Source organism: Culex quinquefasciatus, chromosome 2 (genome assembly GCF_015732765.1).
Source record: "Culex quinquefasciatus strain JHB chromosome 2, VPISU_Cqui_1.0_pri_paternal, whole genome shotgun sequence".
NCBI classification, from domain to species: Eukaryota; Metazoa; Arthropoda; class Insecta; order Diptera; family Culicidae; genus Culex; species Culex quinquefasciatus.
Genome location: NC_051862.1, coordinates 154,432,135 through 154,447,861, shown reverse-complemented (window position 1 = coordinate 154,447,861; position 15,727 = coordinate 154,432,135). Strand labels below are relative to the sequence as shown.

General features: G+C 35.4%; 1 protein-coding gene across 2 annotated transcripts in view; it reads left to right on the top strand.

Annotated features, from left to right (window-relative positions):
* The window catches only part of LOC6036162 (dual specificity tyrosine-phosphorylation-regulated kinase 2), a 178,123-nt gene that overhangs the window by 110,225 nt on the left and 52,171 nt on the right, over positions 1 to 15,727 (top strand). For both annotated transcript variants that reach the window (XR_005277073.1, XM_038252068.1), the window contains exon 3: positions 12,877 to 13,135. Coding sequence is in view for 1 of the 2 variants with exons in the window: in XM_038252068.1 (XP_038107996.1) it covers positions 12,877 to 13,135 (259 nt within the window). In the remaining variant the exon portion in view is untranslated. The remainder of the gene's footprint in view (positions 1 to 12,876; positions 13,136 to 15,727) is intronic.

Sequence of the window (15,727 nt, the reverse complement as noted above, 5' to 3'; positions counted from 1 at the left end):
CTGTTTATTTCTGCTTCTGTTCTGTTCTACATCCAGAAATGAGCATTTTCCGCCAGCAGCGTTCACGTCAAGTTTCACACACCCACCATTAAGTTATGCACACACACATACAGTAGCCAAATTGTGGTTTAGGCTAGCTACACTGAGCAATATAATTTATTAAGAAGTTGATTAGGGGAAATTGGCCAGAAGTTAGCATTGATCATATTACGAATTTATCTCAAGAATACAACAATGTTTTTCAGAGCAAAATTTAAAAAAATATTTATATGCCCAAACCGGATGTTTACTTCTACCAATAGTCACTAAGAACTGCAGTCCGGACTAAGCCCAAGACAACATGAAGCTTGCTAAGCAGCTGACCTGCTGAGTTATCAGATTTAGCCGACCCAGCGAATGGAGGAAGTTTGCATAAAGGCATAGTCACCAAGTTCTCTTCCAATGAAAAGCTTGGCTAGGCTGAATGACCCTATTATGAACATGAAATAAACTTTGAAGAAATTCTTCCATATTGAGGTATATATATATTTTTTTTGAGTAAATCTCTAGAATTTCGCAATCATTTTTCGCGATATCTAATTTTGTATTTGTTTTTATTTTCTTTTATTCAGCACAAATAAGAATCTATTAAATGTAATTGGAAATTGTATAATTTTATCGCCGATAATGGACGATAACTCATTTTTTTTAATCTTTCTACAATAGATTATTTCAACCATATCTTGAATTTTTTACGAAAGTACTCAAATTTTCACAATTTGCAATATGGGCACCAAACGAAGCGAAATTGTGCATGCTTTTCACTTTATTAGAGTTTTTTTTTTTTTTTGAAAATACTAAAATTTTCACAAACTACCCATGCTTTCGAAAATACTCAAAATTTAAAAATATGCAATGTGGGTAAGCGAAATTTTGTATCCTTTTTCATTTTAGAGTATGTTAAATTCTAAAATTTTCACAATTTACCGTTTTTTTAATACAAAATTTTTCACAAAATACCTTATTTTTTTCGAAAGTACTTAAACTTTCAAAATATGCAATATGGGTATCAAACAAAGAAAAAAATTATGTTTGCTTTTTTATCTTATAAGAGTTTATTTTGTAAAAAACTAAAATTTTACAAAAACTACGGTAAAAATATTAAAATTTGCAATATGGGTATCAAACGACGCAAAATTTTTAATGAAGCATTTACAATTTGAATGTATGTATGAAGCATGCAAAATTTCGCTTCGTTTGATACCCAGATTGCATATTTTGAAATTTTAAGTATATTCGAAAAAATACGATATTTTGTGATTTTTTTTGAATTTTCAAAAAAAAACATTAAAGAAGTGAAAAAGCATACAAAACTTCGCTTCGTTGGTTGCAAATTTGAAAATTTGTGTATTTTCGAAAAAAATACGGTATTTTGTGAACAATTATGAGTACATATTTTTGCTTTGAAACGTACTACATTTTCAAAAAATATATTTTTAGTGAAAGCATTTCAAATTTAACATGACATGGCTGAATTAATCGATTTAAGAATGTTTTTGAAAATGAGTTATCGACGATTATCGGCGATAAGATTATTATTTCGGTTAATAAAATTAGCTGAATTACAACTTTTTATTTGGTGCAAGCCCTTTTATGGTCAAAAATGTCGTTTAACTTGAATATTTTTCCTTAAAAAAATAAATTAATTAAAGCAAACAGGTGTCATCTACTCAAATCAACCCATAAGCACAAAAAAAATATAAAAAATAACTATTTTCAGTAGAGACAACAATTTATCTCTATATTTTTATTTAAATTAACTTTTACCATAATTGTTGGAAAACTTATGAATTGTTTCTATTTTAGGCCTAGTACCTATATTGGTTCTACCAAACTTAATTTGACGAATTTGTGGCAACAAATATTTAAGTATGTTTAAAGCTCATAAATTAATTAAATAAATGATGCTAATGAAATTTATGCACGTTATTTAACTGTTACTGGTTAAATCAATCATTTAAATGTTGAGTTGTGACTTGGAACAATACAACAAAAATCAAAGAAATGAGAAAGTTACAAAAAACATTCATTTATTGACATAGAAAATCAAAACATTTATTGACAAAATATCATCGATAAAAATTAAGGGCTATTAACACCCATAAAATCTTGTTCTTCTAATTTTTAAATCTGGGTAAGGGCAATCTCAGCAAATTCAGAAAAATACTGTTTAAAAAAATTATAGATTTCCTGATCTTTTTAAAAATCTTTTTTTAGAGTAGACACAAATCAACACATTTTTAAAATTTGGGCTTTATTTCGACTATAAGCCGAAAGTTTACATTTATTGACCGCTAAAACTTATAAAATAAATTACTTTGTCTTTGTCAAAATCGATTCGTCGATTTGTTGTACTTTGTATGAAGACTTCAAAACAATCATGCCAAAAGGCTTTTATGGGCTTAAAGAATCAATGGACAACATGTCATTGATTAAAAATAATACCAAATTATCTTTTCAAGACCCAAATTAGGTTCACCTACCCTAACTCACCGCCGATAAAGCCGGCCACCACAGGGCGGAAAAATAAACGCGCCTTTTTATGCTTTGTTTAGCATTTAAGTCTGGAACTAAGGGGCATGAGTCGTTGCCGTCGCTGTCCATTCTACGACGTATAAGTGCAAGAGATTGTACCGACTACTTGGCGGTGGACTTTGACGCGGGGTCGTTGGTTACTTGCACTTTTCATGGAGCTTTGCGGTCACTCGTGCGATATCTAGTAGTATAGGACAGTTGGTTTGGACATTTGTCGCGTGGCCAAATGGCCAATGGCACTTCGTGCGGTTTCTGTTACGTCAAAGATTGTTCTTTGAGGTTAAGCTTGAGGGAGTTTGAAGGAAATAAAACAAATTGACTTAAAACAATTAGTTACATTCGAAGTAATTAAGTTCACTTAAAAAATCGCAACTATTTGTCCTACTTCAAAAACCATACAACGATTATTTCAATAGCTTCTATCAATCAAAACTCCACTGTCCACAGCATAATAGCCATCAACGCGTTTTGAAAACGCATTCCTTTGTTATCTCAATGGATTTTATTGACGGCTGCCACCAGCTGACAAAGAATTTGCATTAGCATCAGAGGGTGACTACACGGAGAAAAAACCGTTCTGAAATTCGTGAACAAATGTGCATGAAATCGCGTACTTTCGCTGTTCATAAAATCGTGAACTTGTTCATGATATTATGGAGAAAAAAACACGATATCGTGCACATAGTTCATGAAGCACGAACTGAATCTTATGTCTGAAAAAAGCTTTCATGTTTCATGTTAGTTGCCAATAGATGGCCCTAAATAACATGGTTTTGTGACGCCACCTACCTGTGGACTGTTTTTGGTCTAAGGAGCTTTATAACATTTCTTGCGCTCACACCAGTGAACCGCAGTCTTTTGTTCTCGTGTAGTGTGGTACGATTTTGGACTTGTTCGAACAAGTTTCCGATGATCAATCCACATTTGAGCCATTACCGAACTTTCGGATTACAAATTATTTTAAAATATTTATTTATGATTCAATTGTTAAGTGGTACAAATAATCTAGAAAGGTTTTTGAATTACAAAAAAATAAGTTAATTGGGTCCTAAAATTAAGCTTAAATAGGGTCCTGAAGCCCTTTGTAAAAAACAGGATTAAAAACCATTTCTGATATTTATTTTTTTCATTTTATAGCAAAAACAAATTGACAACAACATTTCACGATGGATCAACAATGGTCCCAAACAATGGAACAAGCTGTCAAGAAGGTTGCTTTGTGTCATTGTACATTCCAGACTCGATTATCCGAAGGCCTTGGCAAAACTCACATCGGATAATCGAAACTTTTTTTGTTTATTTTATTTTTGATTGCCGAACTGAAATATCCCATCGTTGTGAAAATAAAATCAACAATTTAAACTTCATTTTATGGCCCAATTGATTTTTCCACTAAAATTAAATAAAAAAGTACAGTGACCCTTTTCACGACCGCAAAGGATTTAAAATGGATTTTTAAATCAATTTAAAAAAATATCTGCGCGGTTCTTTTTGACAGAAAAGGTCCTACTTGACAGCTCGTTCCAAGGGGACCATCGAAAAGAAATTGTCTTGTCAATTATTTTATTTATGAAAATGAAAAAAAAAAGTGATCAGAAATGGTTTTTAATCGTGTTTTACACCGCTGCACATAAAAATTTCCATATGGCTTAAGGACCCTATTTCCACGTTGTCCGTGCGGTAAACCGATATTGGGGTAATGGGGGTAATTAATCCGTTCCAGACTTTCAAAATTCCAAAATGTCGAATCATGGGTTCGCAGCTTATGTTTCTGTATGATGTATTGAACCGGGGCTCTCACATAGGCTTTAGAACTCTACCAAACTAGCCATTTAAATTAAATTTGAGGACCCAATTCTTCATGTTAACAAGTTTTTGTTTTATAATTAAAATTAATTGAAAACATCAAAATATTTCATCTGTCAATTAATGAATTAATTTTCTCGTTCATTTTTAAATTTTTACCTCGAATAATAAAAAAAACTTTACATTACGTAATTTTTGAACAATCTTCTTTTTCGCGTTTCGTTTTCACTGCGCGCTCCCTTGAAAGCTCAGTCGCCATTGTGAAACCAGCTAAACAAGTTCGGACGAGTTGTCCGTCGCGATTTTTTTTCATTTTCAAGCTGAAATGGACCGTTTTTGGAGAATTGCTCATCCCCAGTCTCAGGAATTTGAGGAAAAAACTACGAATTGCTATCTGTGGTAAGTTATTTTTTATAAACATGTTTACATTTCTGTTTATTTGGCTATGTTTTCATTTATTGCAGTAAAAATCTGCCCGCTGCAACGGTCTGCGACTCCCGGATTCCGTTCTCTTTATGTTTGGACCTGAAGCGATCGCATCCGGCAAATGCCGAATCGGCCCTGGCCGGCAAGACATGGAATCTGGCAATTCATTCCCGGTAAGTTTGTTTTTTGTCGAATTTCGAAAAAAACCGCGCTCCTTGGTTGTTTTCTAACGAGTTTGCTTTTGTTCCAGGATTTTAGCCAGAAAGAAGAGTGGAAAAGCTAATTGCAGTTGCTTTCCCTGTCCTGCATCCGGTGATGCAGTCGAGAAGAAGCGGAAACGATCCGGGAGGTCCAAAATCGTTTTTCGGACTCTAAACTCACGTGAACCAACCTGACCGGATTGAGCGAGACTTAGTGGCATGCGGATTTATTTTTTAGAAGAAAATAGTGTAATTATTGTGGCGAAAATGTTATTTTCATCTAATAAATAAACAGCAGTTTCTGTTTTTCTTTTTCTTATAACTTTTCAAATCTAAACGAAATACGAAGTTCTTATTTTCAATACCGACCACCAGATGTCAGGGCAAAAGCTTTCATTTTGATTTACGGACAACATATAGATGGCGCTGTTACCATACAATGACGCTTAAAAGCTCAAAGCTCAAGGAAATCGAAAGTTTTAGTTCCAATTAAATCCGCTAGGGGGTTTGGTCGACTTAGCGGCGTGAACAGGTGTTCACGAAAGTGATTTTGTTCATGGAAATTGTTCATGGTACGTTTGCGTACCGTAGAAATCACGTTGTTCCCGAATTCGTGGTACGTTGTTCACGATTTTCGGAACGGTTTTTTCTCCGTGTACTGGCTGTTAGAGCTCGAGTCGAGTTGACTGTAATGAACGGACTTACTGCGTCGCACCAGAGAAATCCCTTCCCCTTTGTGAGGGTGCCCGAGAGTCGGTTTGTCTAAGGAGAATCCAAATCGAGGGGAACGCAACTGCATTCCTGAGCTCGTGCTGGCTGCACTTAGACATGCTTTTTGATTTATTTTGTTGTGATTCATAATGTAGTTATAAAAAAAAAATCTAGAGATTTTTTATATATAAGTAACATTTCTTAAATTAACTTTATTAATTTGATATTTGATCAACATAAAATCACATAAAAATTACAAAAAAAGTCCCAAAAAAGTTAAAAAAGTTACAAATTTAGATTTTTTAATTTTCTCAACTCAGTAAAAGAAAATCAAATTTTACTTTTTGTTTGCATAAGTGCTATATTTATTCAAACTACACGGAGAAAAAACCGTTCTGAAATTCGTGAACAAATGTGCATGAAATCGCGTACTTTCGCTGTTCATAAAATCGTGAACTTGTTCATGATATTATGGAGAAAAAAACACGATATCGTGCACATAGTTCATGAAGCACGAACTGAATCTTATGTCTGAAAAAAGCTTTCATGTTTCATGTTAGTTGCCAATAGATGGCCCTAAATAACATGGTTTTGTGACGCCACCTACCTGTGGACTGTTTTTGGTCTAAGGAGCTTTATAACATTTCTTGCGCTCACACCAGTGAACCGCAGTCTTTTGTTCTCGTGTAGTGTGGTACGATTTTGGACTTGTTCGAACAAGTTTCCGATGATCAATCCACATTTGAGCCATTACCGAACTTTCGGATTACAAATTATTTTAAAATATTTATTTATGATTCAATTGTTAAGTGGTACAAATAATCTAGAAAGGTTTTGAATTACAAAAATAAGTTAATTGGGTCCTAAAATTAAGCTTAAATAGGGTCCTGAAGCCCTTTGTAAAAAACAGGATTAAAAACCATTTCTGATATTTATTTTTTTCATTTTATAGCAAAAACAAATTGACAACAACATTTCACGATGGATCAACAATGGTCCCAAACAATGGAACAAGCTGTCAAGAAGGTTGCTTTGTGTCATTGTACATTCCAGACTCGATTATCCGAAGGCCTTGGCAAAACTCACATCGGATAATCGAAACTTTTTTTGTTTATTTTATTTTTGATTGCCGAACTGAAATATCCCATCGTTGTGAAAATAAAATCAACAATTTAAACTTCATTTTATGGCCCAATTGATTTTTTCCACTAAAATTAAATAAAAAAGTACAGTGACCCTTTTCACGACCGCAAAGGATTTAAAATGGATTTTTAAATCAATTTAAAAAAATATCTGCGCGGTTCTTTTTGACAGAAAAGGTCCTACTTGACAGCTCGTTCCAAGGGGACCATCGAAAAGAAATTGTCTTGTCAATTATTTTATTTATGAAAATGAAAAAAAGTGATCAGAAATGGTTTTTAATCGTGTTTTACACCGCTGCACATAAAAATTTCCATATGGCTTAAGGACCCTATTTCCACGTTGTCCGTGCGGTAAACCGATATTGGGGTAATGGGGGTAATTAATCCGTTCCAGACTTTCAAAATTCCAAAATGTCGAATCATGGGTTCGCAGCTTATGTTTCTGTATGATGTATTGAACCGGGGCTCTCACATAGGCTTTAGAACTCTACCAAACTAGCCATTTAAATTAAATTTGAGGACCCAATTCTTCATGTTAACAAGTTTTTGTTTTATAATTAAAATTAATTGAAAACATCAAAATATTTCATCTGTCAATTAATGAATTAATTTTCTCGTTCATTTTTAAATTTTTACCTCGAATAATAAAAAAAACTTTACATTACGTAATTTTTGAACAATCTTCTTTTTTCGCGTTTCGTTTTCACTGCGCGCTCCCTTGAAAGCTCAGTCGCCATTGTGAAACCAGCTAAACAAGTTCGGACGAGTTGTCCGTCGCGATTTTTTTTCATTTTCAAGCTGAAATGGACCGTTTTTGGAGAATTGCTCATCCCCAGTCTCAGGAATTTGAGGAAAAAAACTACGAATTGCTATCTGTGGTAAGTTATTTTTTATAAACATGTTTACATTTCTGTTTATTTGGCTATGTTTTCATTTATTGCAGTAAAAATCTGCCCGCTGCAACGGTCTGCGACTCCCGGATTCCGTTCTCTTTATGTTTGGACCTGAAGCGATCGCATCCGGCAAATGCCGAATCGGCCCTGGCCGGCAAGACATGGAATCTGGCAATTCATTCCCGGTAAGTTTGTTTTTGTCGAATTTCGAAAAAAACCGCGCTCCTTGGTTGTTTTCTAACGAGTTTGCTTTTGTTCCAGGATTTTAGCCAGAAAGAAGAGTGGAAAAGCTAATTGCAGTTGCTTTCCCTGTCCTGCATCCGGTGATGCAGTCGAGAAGAAGCGGAAACGATCCGGGAGGTCCAAAATCGTTTTTCGGACTCTAAACTCACGTGAACCAACCTGACCGGATTGAGCGAGACTTAGTGGCATGCGGATTTATTTTTTTAGAAGAAAATAGTGTAATTATTGTGGCGAAAATGTTATTTTCATCTAATAAATAAACAGCAGTTTCTGTTTTTCTTTTTCTTATAACTTTTCAAATCTAAACGAAATACGAAGTTCTTATTTTCAATACCGACCACCAGATGTCAGGGCAAAAGCTTTCATTTTGATTTACGGACAACATATAGATGGCGCTGTTACCATACAATGACGCTTAAAAGCTCAAAGCTCAAGGAAATCGAAAGTTTTAGTTCCAATTAAATCCGCTAGGGGGTTTGGTCGACTTAGCGGCGTGAACAGGTGTTCACGAAAGTGATTTTGTTCATGGAAATTGTTCATGGTACGTTTGCGTACCGTAGAAATCACGTTGTTCCCGAATTCGTGGTACGTTGTTCACGATTTTCGGAACGGTTTTTTCTCCGTGTAAATTGTTGCAAAATCTAACAAAACAACTTTCGAGCAAACAAGATCATTTCCGCATAATCACTGCCATTAATGTTGCATCTCTAGCATGTAATTAACTCTACAGTGCATTCCATGTAGTGCAAACAACCGGTTTTTCTTCATAATGCACGTTAGATTAGACGCTGTTCAAGCTTGAACTGCTACCGCAGTAGTTGCTACTAGACAACGGAGCTCCATCTGTTGATTGATTAGTATAAAAAAAATCTAGTTGCCAATAATGTAAATGGGCGTATGATGAAAAAGGGAAATATTGTTTTGCAACATTAATTGATTTAATTAGGTCAGTTAAAAATTTCAACGTTTCCAAAACAATATTGGAAGTTATAATTATTTTTCTAATTTAAAATTTCAAAAATACAATATCTCAATTCTTAACAAAAAGTCACTGAAATACCTTCAATTGATGGCACACGTCCCTCACCACACCCATCCACAGTTCCTCACCAACTTCTCAAACTCAAGCCCGAGCTTCTTGCTCCAAAGATGGGAGGGGGACCGAAGTGAGACTCTTGCTGTCAGAAGTGAAGGGAAACTGATGAATTAATTAAAGCACAATTACTACTGGCACCCCTTCTCTCTCACACTCCGTCGACCACTAGAGGTAAAGTGTGGAAAAGCGTTTTTTGCCGGCAGTAAGCAGTAGACAGTCAGTCAATCCGATATTGGCAAATTGATTCACCTTCCCCTTCGAACGGCGATGAGCAGCAGGGGGAGGGGTTGTGAAACAGATTTGTTAATGAAATCGAGCTTGAGGTTTTTTTTTTTGTTGCCTGCTGTAAGCTCGTGTTGCGGTTGAGGTAAGGCCTTTTTTTACAGGTTTTACTTTCGTTTGGAGGCTTGTAAGTGGAAGAAGAGTTTTTTTTCACGCGTTTTCAGTTTTCATGGACGTAGAAATTTGAGTCAATAATCTTGAGTGAACTGTTGTCAATTGGCGCAATACAGCCTTGTAATTTTTATTTCTTTTTTTTTTCAATTCATAACTATGTATTTGATTGCAACTATAATTACACAGGTGTAATTTAATATGCTTCTGAGAAAATGTAAAATCAGTATTAGATTATCATCACAAACAGTTTACAATTGATTTCTAAGGTTTTCGTCAATCCAGAATGAACATGAAAATAATGTAATTAATAATTCCATGTATTATGGTTTCCTATCCATTTAAACAAATTCTAGGCGGAACAGACAAGTTTGAATGTAATTTGATAAAAATACCGCTCTGTTGAAGAACATTAACAAGAGGAATGTTTTTGAAGAAATGGTGAAATGTGTTCCAAAGTTTTTTTAAGCAGCAAAAAACACAAAATATTACTAAGTTAAATCACAGTTTTTTATTTCTTTTCAATATAAATTTCAAGTATTTACAATGCATTTAGGAATTTCAAGAAGTACAGATTTGATACAAAATGTAGTAGAATCAATAATGTTGCTTTAAAAAGATAACAATCAGTTGTAACATAAAGTTGAGTAAAAATTTCGCTTTCAGTTATCCTCATCGGAAATATAAAAATAGTCTTGTAAAAAATATCAGAATGGAAATAATTTCTTAATTTCTAAATAAATTATTTGAAAAACTTTTGCAATTTTTTTCAAAACTAAAGTCTAAATATTTTTTTAGAATTTTGAACTCAAATTTTCAGATGCTGATGATTGATATTTTTCATAATTCTTTTATATCCAAGACAAAATCATATTTGACCAAAGTTTTGAACATAATTTGGAACATAAAAATAAGATATGCACCAGTTTTGTTTTTATATTTAAAAAATTAATAAAACTTTGAAAAAATGTTTAAATTATTGAGCAATTTTCCATTAAAACTGGAATTGGATTTAATTTATATTGTTTATTTGGTTCTATAACTATTGGTTCAACTATATAAGTCTCCATACAATTTTAGCAGTTGTCCATACAAAAACGGTACGTAAATATTCGAAAAACTGTAACATTTGAAGGAATTTTCTGATCGATTTGGTGTCTTCGGCAATGTTGTAGGTATTGATGAGGACTATAAAAAAAATGCAATTGGAAAAAATTACGATTTTTAAATTTACTTTTATTCATAAAAAAACAATTTTCCCAGGACCGTATTTTTATTGTTTTTTAATTTTTTGATATGTTTTAGGCGACAACAAGAACCGCATCTTTTGAGCCATTGAGAAGTATGGACAAAAAAATGTCCACCAAGTTATGAATTCTTGAACAAAAAAAGGTTTTTGGAAACAATACAAAATTTATTTTAGACTTCAGTTTTTAATGTAAAATCAAATTTGCAATCGAAGAGTACTTGACAAATTTTCATATAAAGTGCATTGTTTTCAAGATATAGCCACTTAAAGTTTAATTTGAACTGAATGAATCTTGTTTTTCGATTTTTAAAATCAGAAAAAATACCAATTAAATTACCTCAGAGACATTGAAGATTGCAGCTCTGGTTGCTAAAATATTGCGAATAAAAAAAAGAAACAAGAAAATTTTAGTTTTTTGAGTCTCATCCAAACATTCTCACATTTTCTAATGCAAATATCTCAGCATCTAATGGTCCAATTCCAATGTTGAAAAATGAAACCATTAGCGAAATTTTATTATTTTTTCGATCAATATATTTTGATAATTTTGGAATTAAAACTAACATTTTAATGGGCGTAATATTGAATATATGGCCTTCATGAAATGTTAATCCTGATTTCAACATTATTCAACACTTATTCAAAAAATTATAACTTTTGGTTTTCGTCCTCTAGAACTTATAATTTTTTTTTAAATAAAATATACGGATTTTGGGAAATTGTTTTTTTTTTGTAAAAAAAAGTTCATTTTAAAATTGGCAAAAAAAATCTATCAATCTGTTTTGTCTGAACAGTCCTCAATAGTTCTACAACTTTGTCAAAGACACCAAATCGATCAGAAAATTCTTTCAAAAGTTACAGATTTTCGAATATTTACGTACCATTTTTGGATGAACAGCTGTCAAAATTGTGTGAAGACTTGTATTAATGAACCAATGACACAAAATGGCTTCTTTGGTCATAGAAAAGGCCTCCACAAAGTTTGTATAAAAATTGAAATAACAAGCCATAATCTCAACATTTGAATGCAAAAAGTGTTTTGAAATGCATTTTACACTAGTACACTGGGACCGTGGTGTAGGGGTAAGCGTGATTGCCTCTCACCCAGTTGGCCTGGGTTCGATCCCAGACGGTCCCGGTGGCATTTTTCCAAACGAGATTTGTATGATCACGCCTTCCGTCGGACGGGAAGTAAATGTTGGCCCCGGACTAACCTAAAAAGGTTAGGTCGTTCGCTCAGTCCAGGTGTAGGAGTCGTCTCCCTGGGTCCTGCCTCGGTGGAGTCGCTGTTAGGCAGTTGGACTTATAATCCAAAGGTCGTCAGTTCGAATCTCGGGGTGGATGGAAGCTAAGTTGTAAAAAAAGGTTTGCAATTGCCTCAACAATCAAGCCTTCGAACACCTAGTTTCGAATAGGAATCTCGCAATCGAGAACGCCAAGGCAATGCTGTAGAGCGAATAATTTGATTTGATTTGACTAGTTCAATTGTTTTGCAATAATTAATTTTCAAAAAATGTAAAATCTGACGAAAACAAAAATTTTAGTGAAAACAAACTTTTTGCGATACAAAAGATCAAATATTTTCAAAAATTCAAAAGAGTTTTAAATCAACCCAAACATGCTAAAAATGATTCTGAACACAAGGAATTGCAATTTAAATTGATTTCAGCTGATTGCACTTAAATTTCCATTGAAATTTTGAAGTTTTTTGAAAAAAATATTATTTTGCCACTGATTTTTCGGGCCAACTTGGAAGTTGGCGAGGGGGGGGGGGGAACTTTAAATAAAATTTGTACCAGCCTAAAAAGGGTTAAAAAAGAGTTTGCAACACAAATTCTAAACGAATTTGAAAAGCTAGAGTAAAAATATTCCTTGAATGCCATTTTACTAAATCTTCTGAAATAATTTGTTTAGTATGTTAGAAACCAAACAAATTATTTCCAAAGATTTAGTGAAATGGCATTCAATGGATTCTATTTCTCTAGCTTTTCGAATTAAGTTTGTTTAAAACGCCTGCAAGTATGCATGATACATTACATAATTTCAAAATTTCGAGTAGTTTTCCTGGATCTCAAATTGATTTCAATTCTTCAAATCTCAAATGTATCTAACAATATTCTCCACCCCCTCTCTCCCTTCCCAGGTCCAGTTAGACAACGACAAGTGTCGTCGCGGTGAGCGGGAACCACACCTGTCCGGATCGCGGCTCGATCTGTCCGGCCTATGTGGCGGTGGCGCTGTTCGAAACAACACATCACGCTCCAGCCGAAGCAACAACAACAACAACAACACGATGGTGGACTCACACGGGAACGCGCTGCCTCCGCTCAGCCCGTCCAGCAATAACAACTCGTCCTCGGGCAGCGAAATTGAGCAGAAGCCGGTTCCGCTGTCGCCCAGTGGTGAGTTTGTTTTAAAGAGCTTTTGAGAGTTTTTTAGATAGTCGATACTCAAATGGTTTACGTCACTGAAGATTACGTTTTCTATCAAGTCACATGTTCAGTCCTTACCACAGATCTGAACGACGCAAATTACCAGTCCCATGGCTCACGTTGTCCAGGCTCAAGTTCTTGGTTGTGTAGCCTGGAGTACCAATCTGTGACAGGCCTTAAACCGTATTATCCTTATCCTTGTTGTACCCCGACTAGTATTTATCCTTGTGCACTACATTGCACGACCACCTCCACTTGTGACAACGACAATCAACCAGGATTGAGATTTCTTGTCACCATCATTGAATCTTGTCTCATTTTCCCTATTTTCTGTAACGTTTCGACGCGTCATGCAATCTTCTTCAGGGTCGTATTTCCTTTTGATTCACGAATAAGCTGAAGAAGACCGCTTAGGCACTGTCATTTTAAGCACCAACAAATACGCTAAGATAGCACCACTCCAACAAACTGACCTGCTACTGCAGTGCCACGTGACCCACAACTACAACGGATTTGATTTCGTAAGAGTTTCAACTGCAGACACAGGAAAGTTTGTGTCAACCTCTGCTGCATACGGTTGCTCCTGATCGGGGGGAGGGTCACGTTTTGGAAAACGACATTTTCTACCATCGCCAGGGCCGGCCTTCATGGAACACACGTTTTCCAGCATCATCACCACCAACTTGGACACAAAAAAGTGCTGATTGTGGACGCCAAAGAGGGGACGTGCAAAAGCGAGCACTATTTTTAAGCTGGGAAAGGGAAATTTCCACCGGAATCCACGTTCCGTCAGCAGTTGCCGGTAGTACCTGGTGTGTCACCGAGAAAGTATCTTGTAGAACGGCTACAAATACACCGTTCGATAGTTTTGTGGTAACAACATGTTCCTGGAGGGACATTTAAGGGTAGATGTTTGTAATACGTCGCATTCGCTCGAACTCTCAAAAATTAGCTATGATTCTACCCTCGCAATTGGCACACTTTGCACGAGTGTTCGTGGCAGTGACGAGTCCCAATTTACAACGTTCTCCCCTAGGCACGTGTGGTAGGCTGATGTGGTGCCGTCCAACGAGGTGGGCAACCTGAAAACATCACCCCTCCCCTCCTTTCTTTGGATGCACCTGTCTGTGCACAATCCCCCTCTGTGCGGAACTCGCGCGGCAGCCCACGCGATGTTGCGCGCATCATAATTGGATTTAGTGAGGGAGTAGGAAATAAATTTTGATTTATGTGACATTCTGGAACGAACACAGAAATAAAAGCTTCGAGAAGGGTGGGGGTGGATTGTTGCCGCCGGGAAGCCGGTCAGGTGATTTCGTTGTTTACAAGCTAATTTTGAAATGTTTGTGTAGGAAGGAGTGCGATTGTAATTTCATTACCGAGTGTTGTAACAAGAAAGTGGGAGGGAAATTACATGCAAAAATATCCAAATGACGATGTGCAAAAGTAATTGAATGACCATATTCAAACCAGATTTCACCACCTCTAACTACACGAAAGATCGGGAGAACAATATCTTCTCATATTATAGTCATAACAGGGATTACGATGATGAGGCGCAGCGGGCAAATAAGTTGCAAAAAGATACTGAAAGTGACATGGCACGCAATGTGATTGTTTTGTGTTTTCTTTTGGCCAGTGATGAAATTTCACTTACTTGGTTCTGAAGGAAAATAGGCACACATTTGTAAGATAAACCTTTGTAAAAAGCTATTCAAAATGGATTTCAAATGTTTTTATCTTTGTATTTTAAATTTAGTTTATTTTTTTTAAAGCGTAAAAGCTGATTGGCACTGATTAAAAAAGAAAAAAACATTTACCTTGTATTTTTAATACCTAGTTAACAATCGATTTTTTAATTTTTTTCCTCTTAACCCCTTTTAGGCCTGATTGTTCTATATGACCCAAAAATCAAAATGTCCAAAACTAGCCTATAATTTGTATATGGTCATAAGAATAATTATCCAATCATTATCTAAAAAAATATTTTTAAGAAAATTCAGGCCTGAAAGGTGGTTGCACTGGCGACGTGATCGGTCACGTTTGCTTCGCGTCCGCAGTTTCGTTAAAATATCGGTGTTTTTCGTGGCCTTTTGCAATTGGTTCCAGGGGGAAATGTGACTTAAGTGATAATATTACGTGGAAGCATGCAGTTTAAGTGAAATTTTGTCAGAATTCGTTGATTTTAGTGTTTTTTGATAAGCTTGCTCGCTTCCGGAATGGGGTTCTGCCCTTTGATTGGAGCGCTTGACAGTTCAGCAAAGGGAGAATGTTTGTGTGTGTTGGTGATAGCGGGGAGTCACAGACAAGTGGCAGGAGATTTAATTATTTTAGAAATAATGAAAAGGAGAAGATTATTTTGGGTGCAGTGTGTGAGCGTTCGCCGCGTTTGGTTCGGTTTCCCCCGCGTCCGTTTTGTTTTGTATGTTTTGAAGGGATTTTTCGGTGTTTTGATGAGTATTTTAGCTTGGTCGGTTCTGTTTCTCACGGGAAGCCGGGAGATCAATCGATTCAGGGTGGCCTCCGCCGTAAAAATCCGGATTTTTCGGTTCCGTTGGTGCT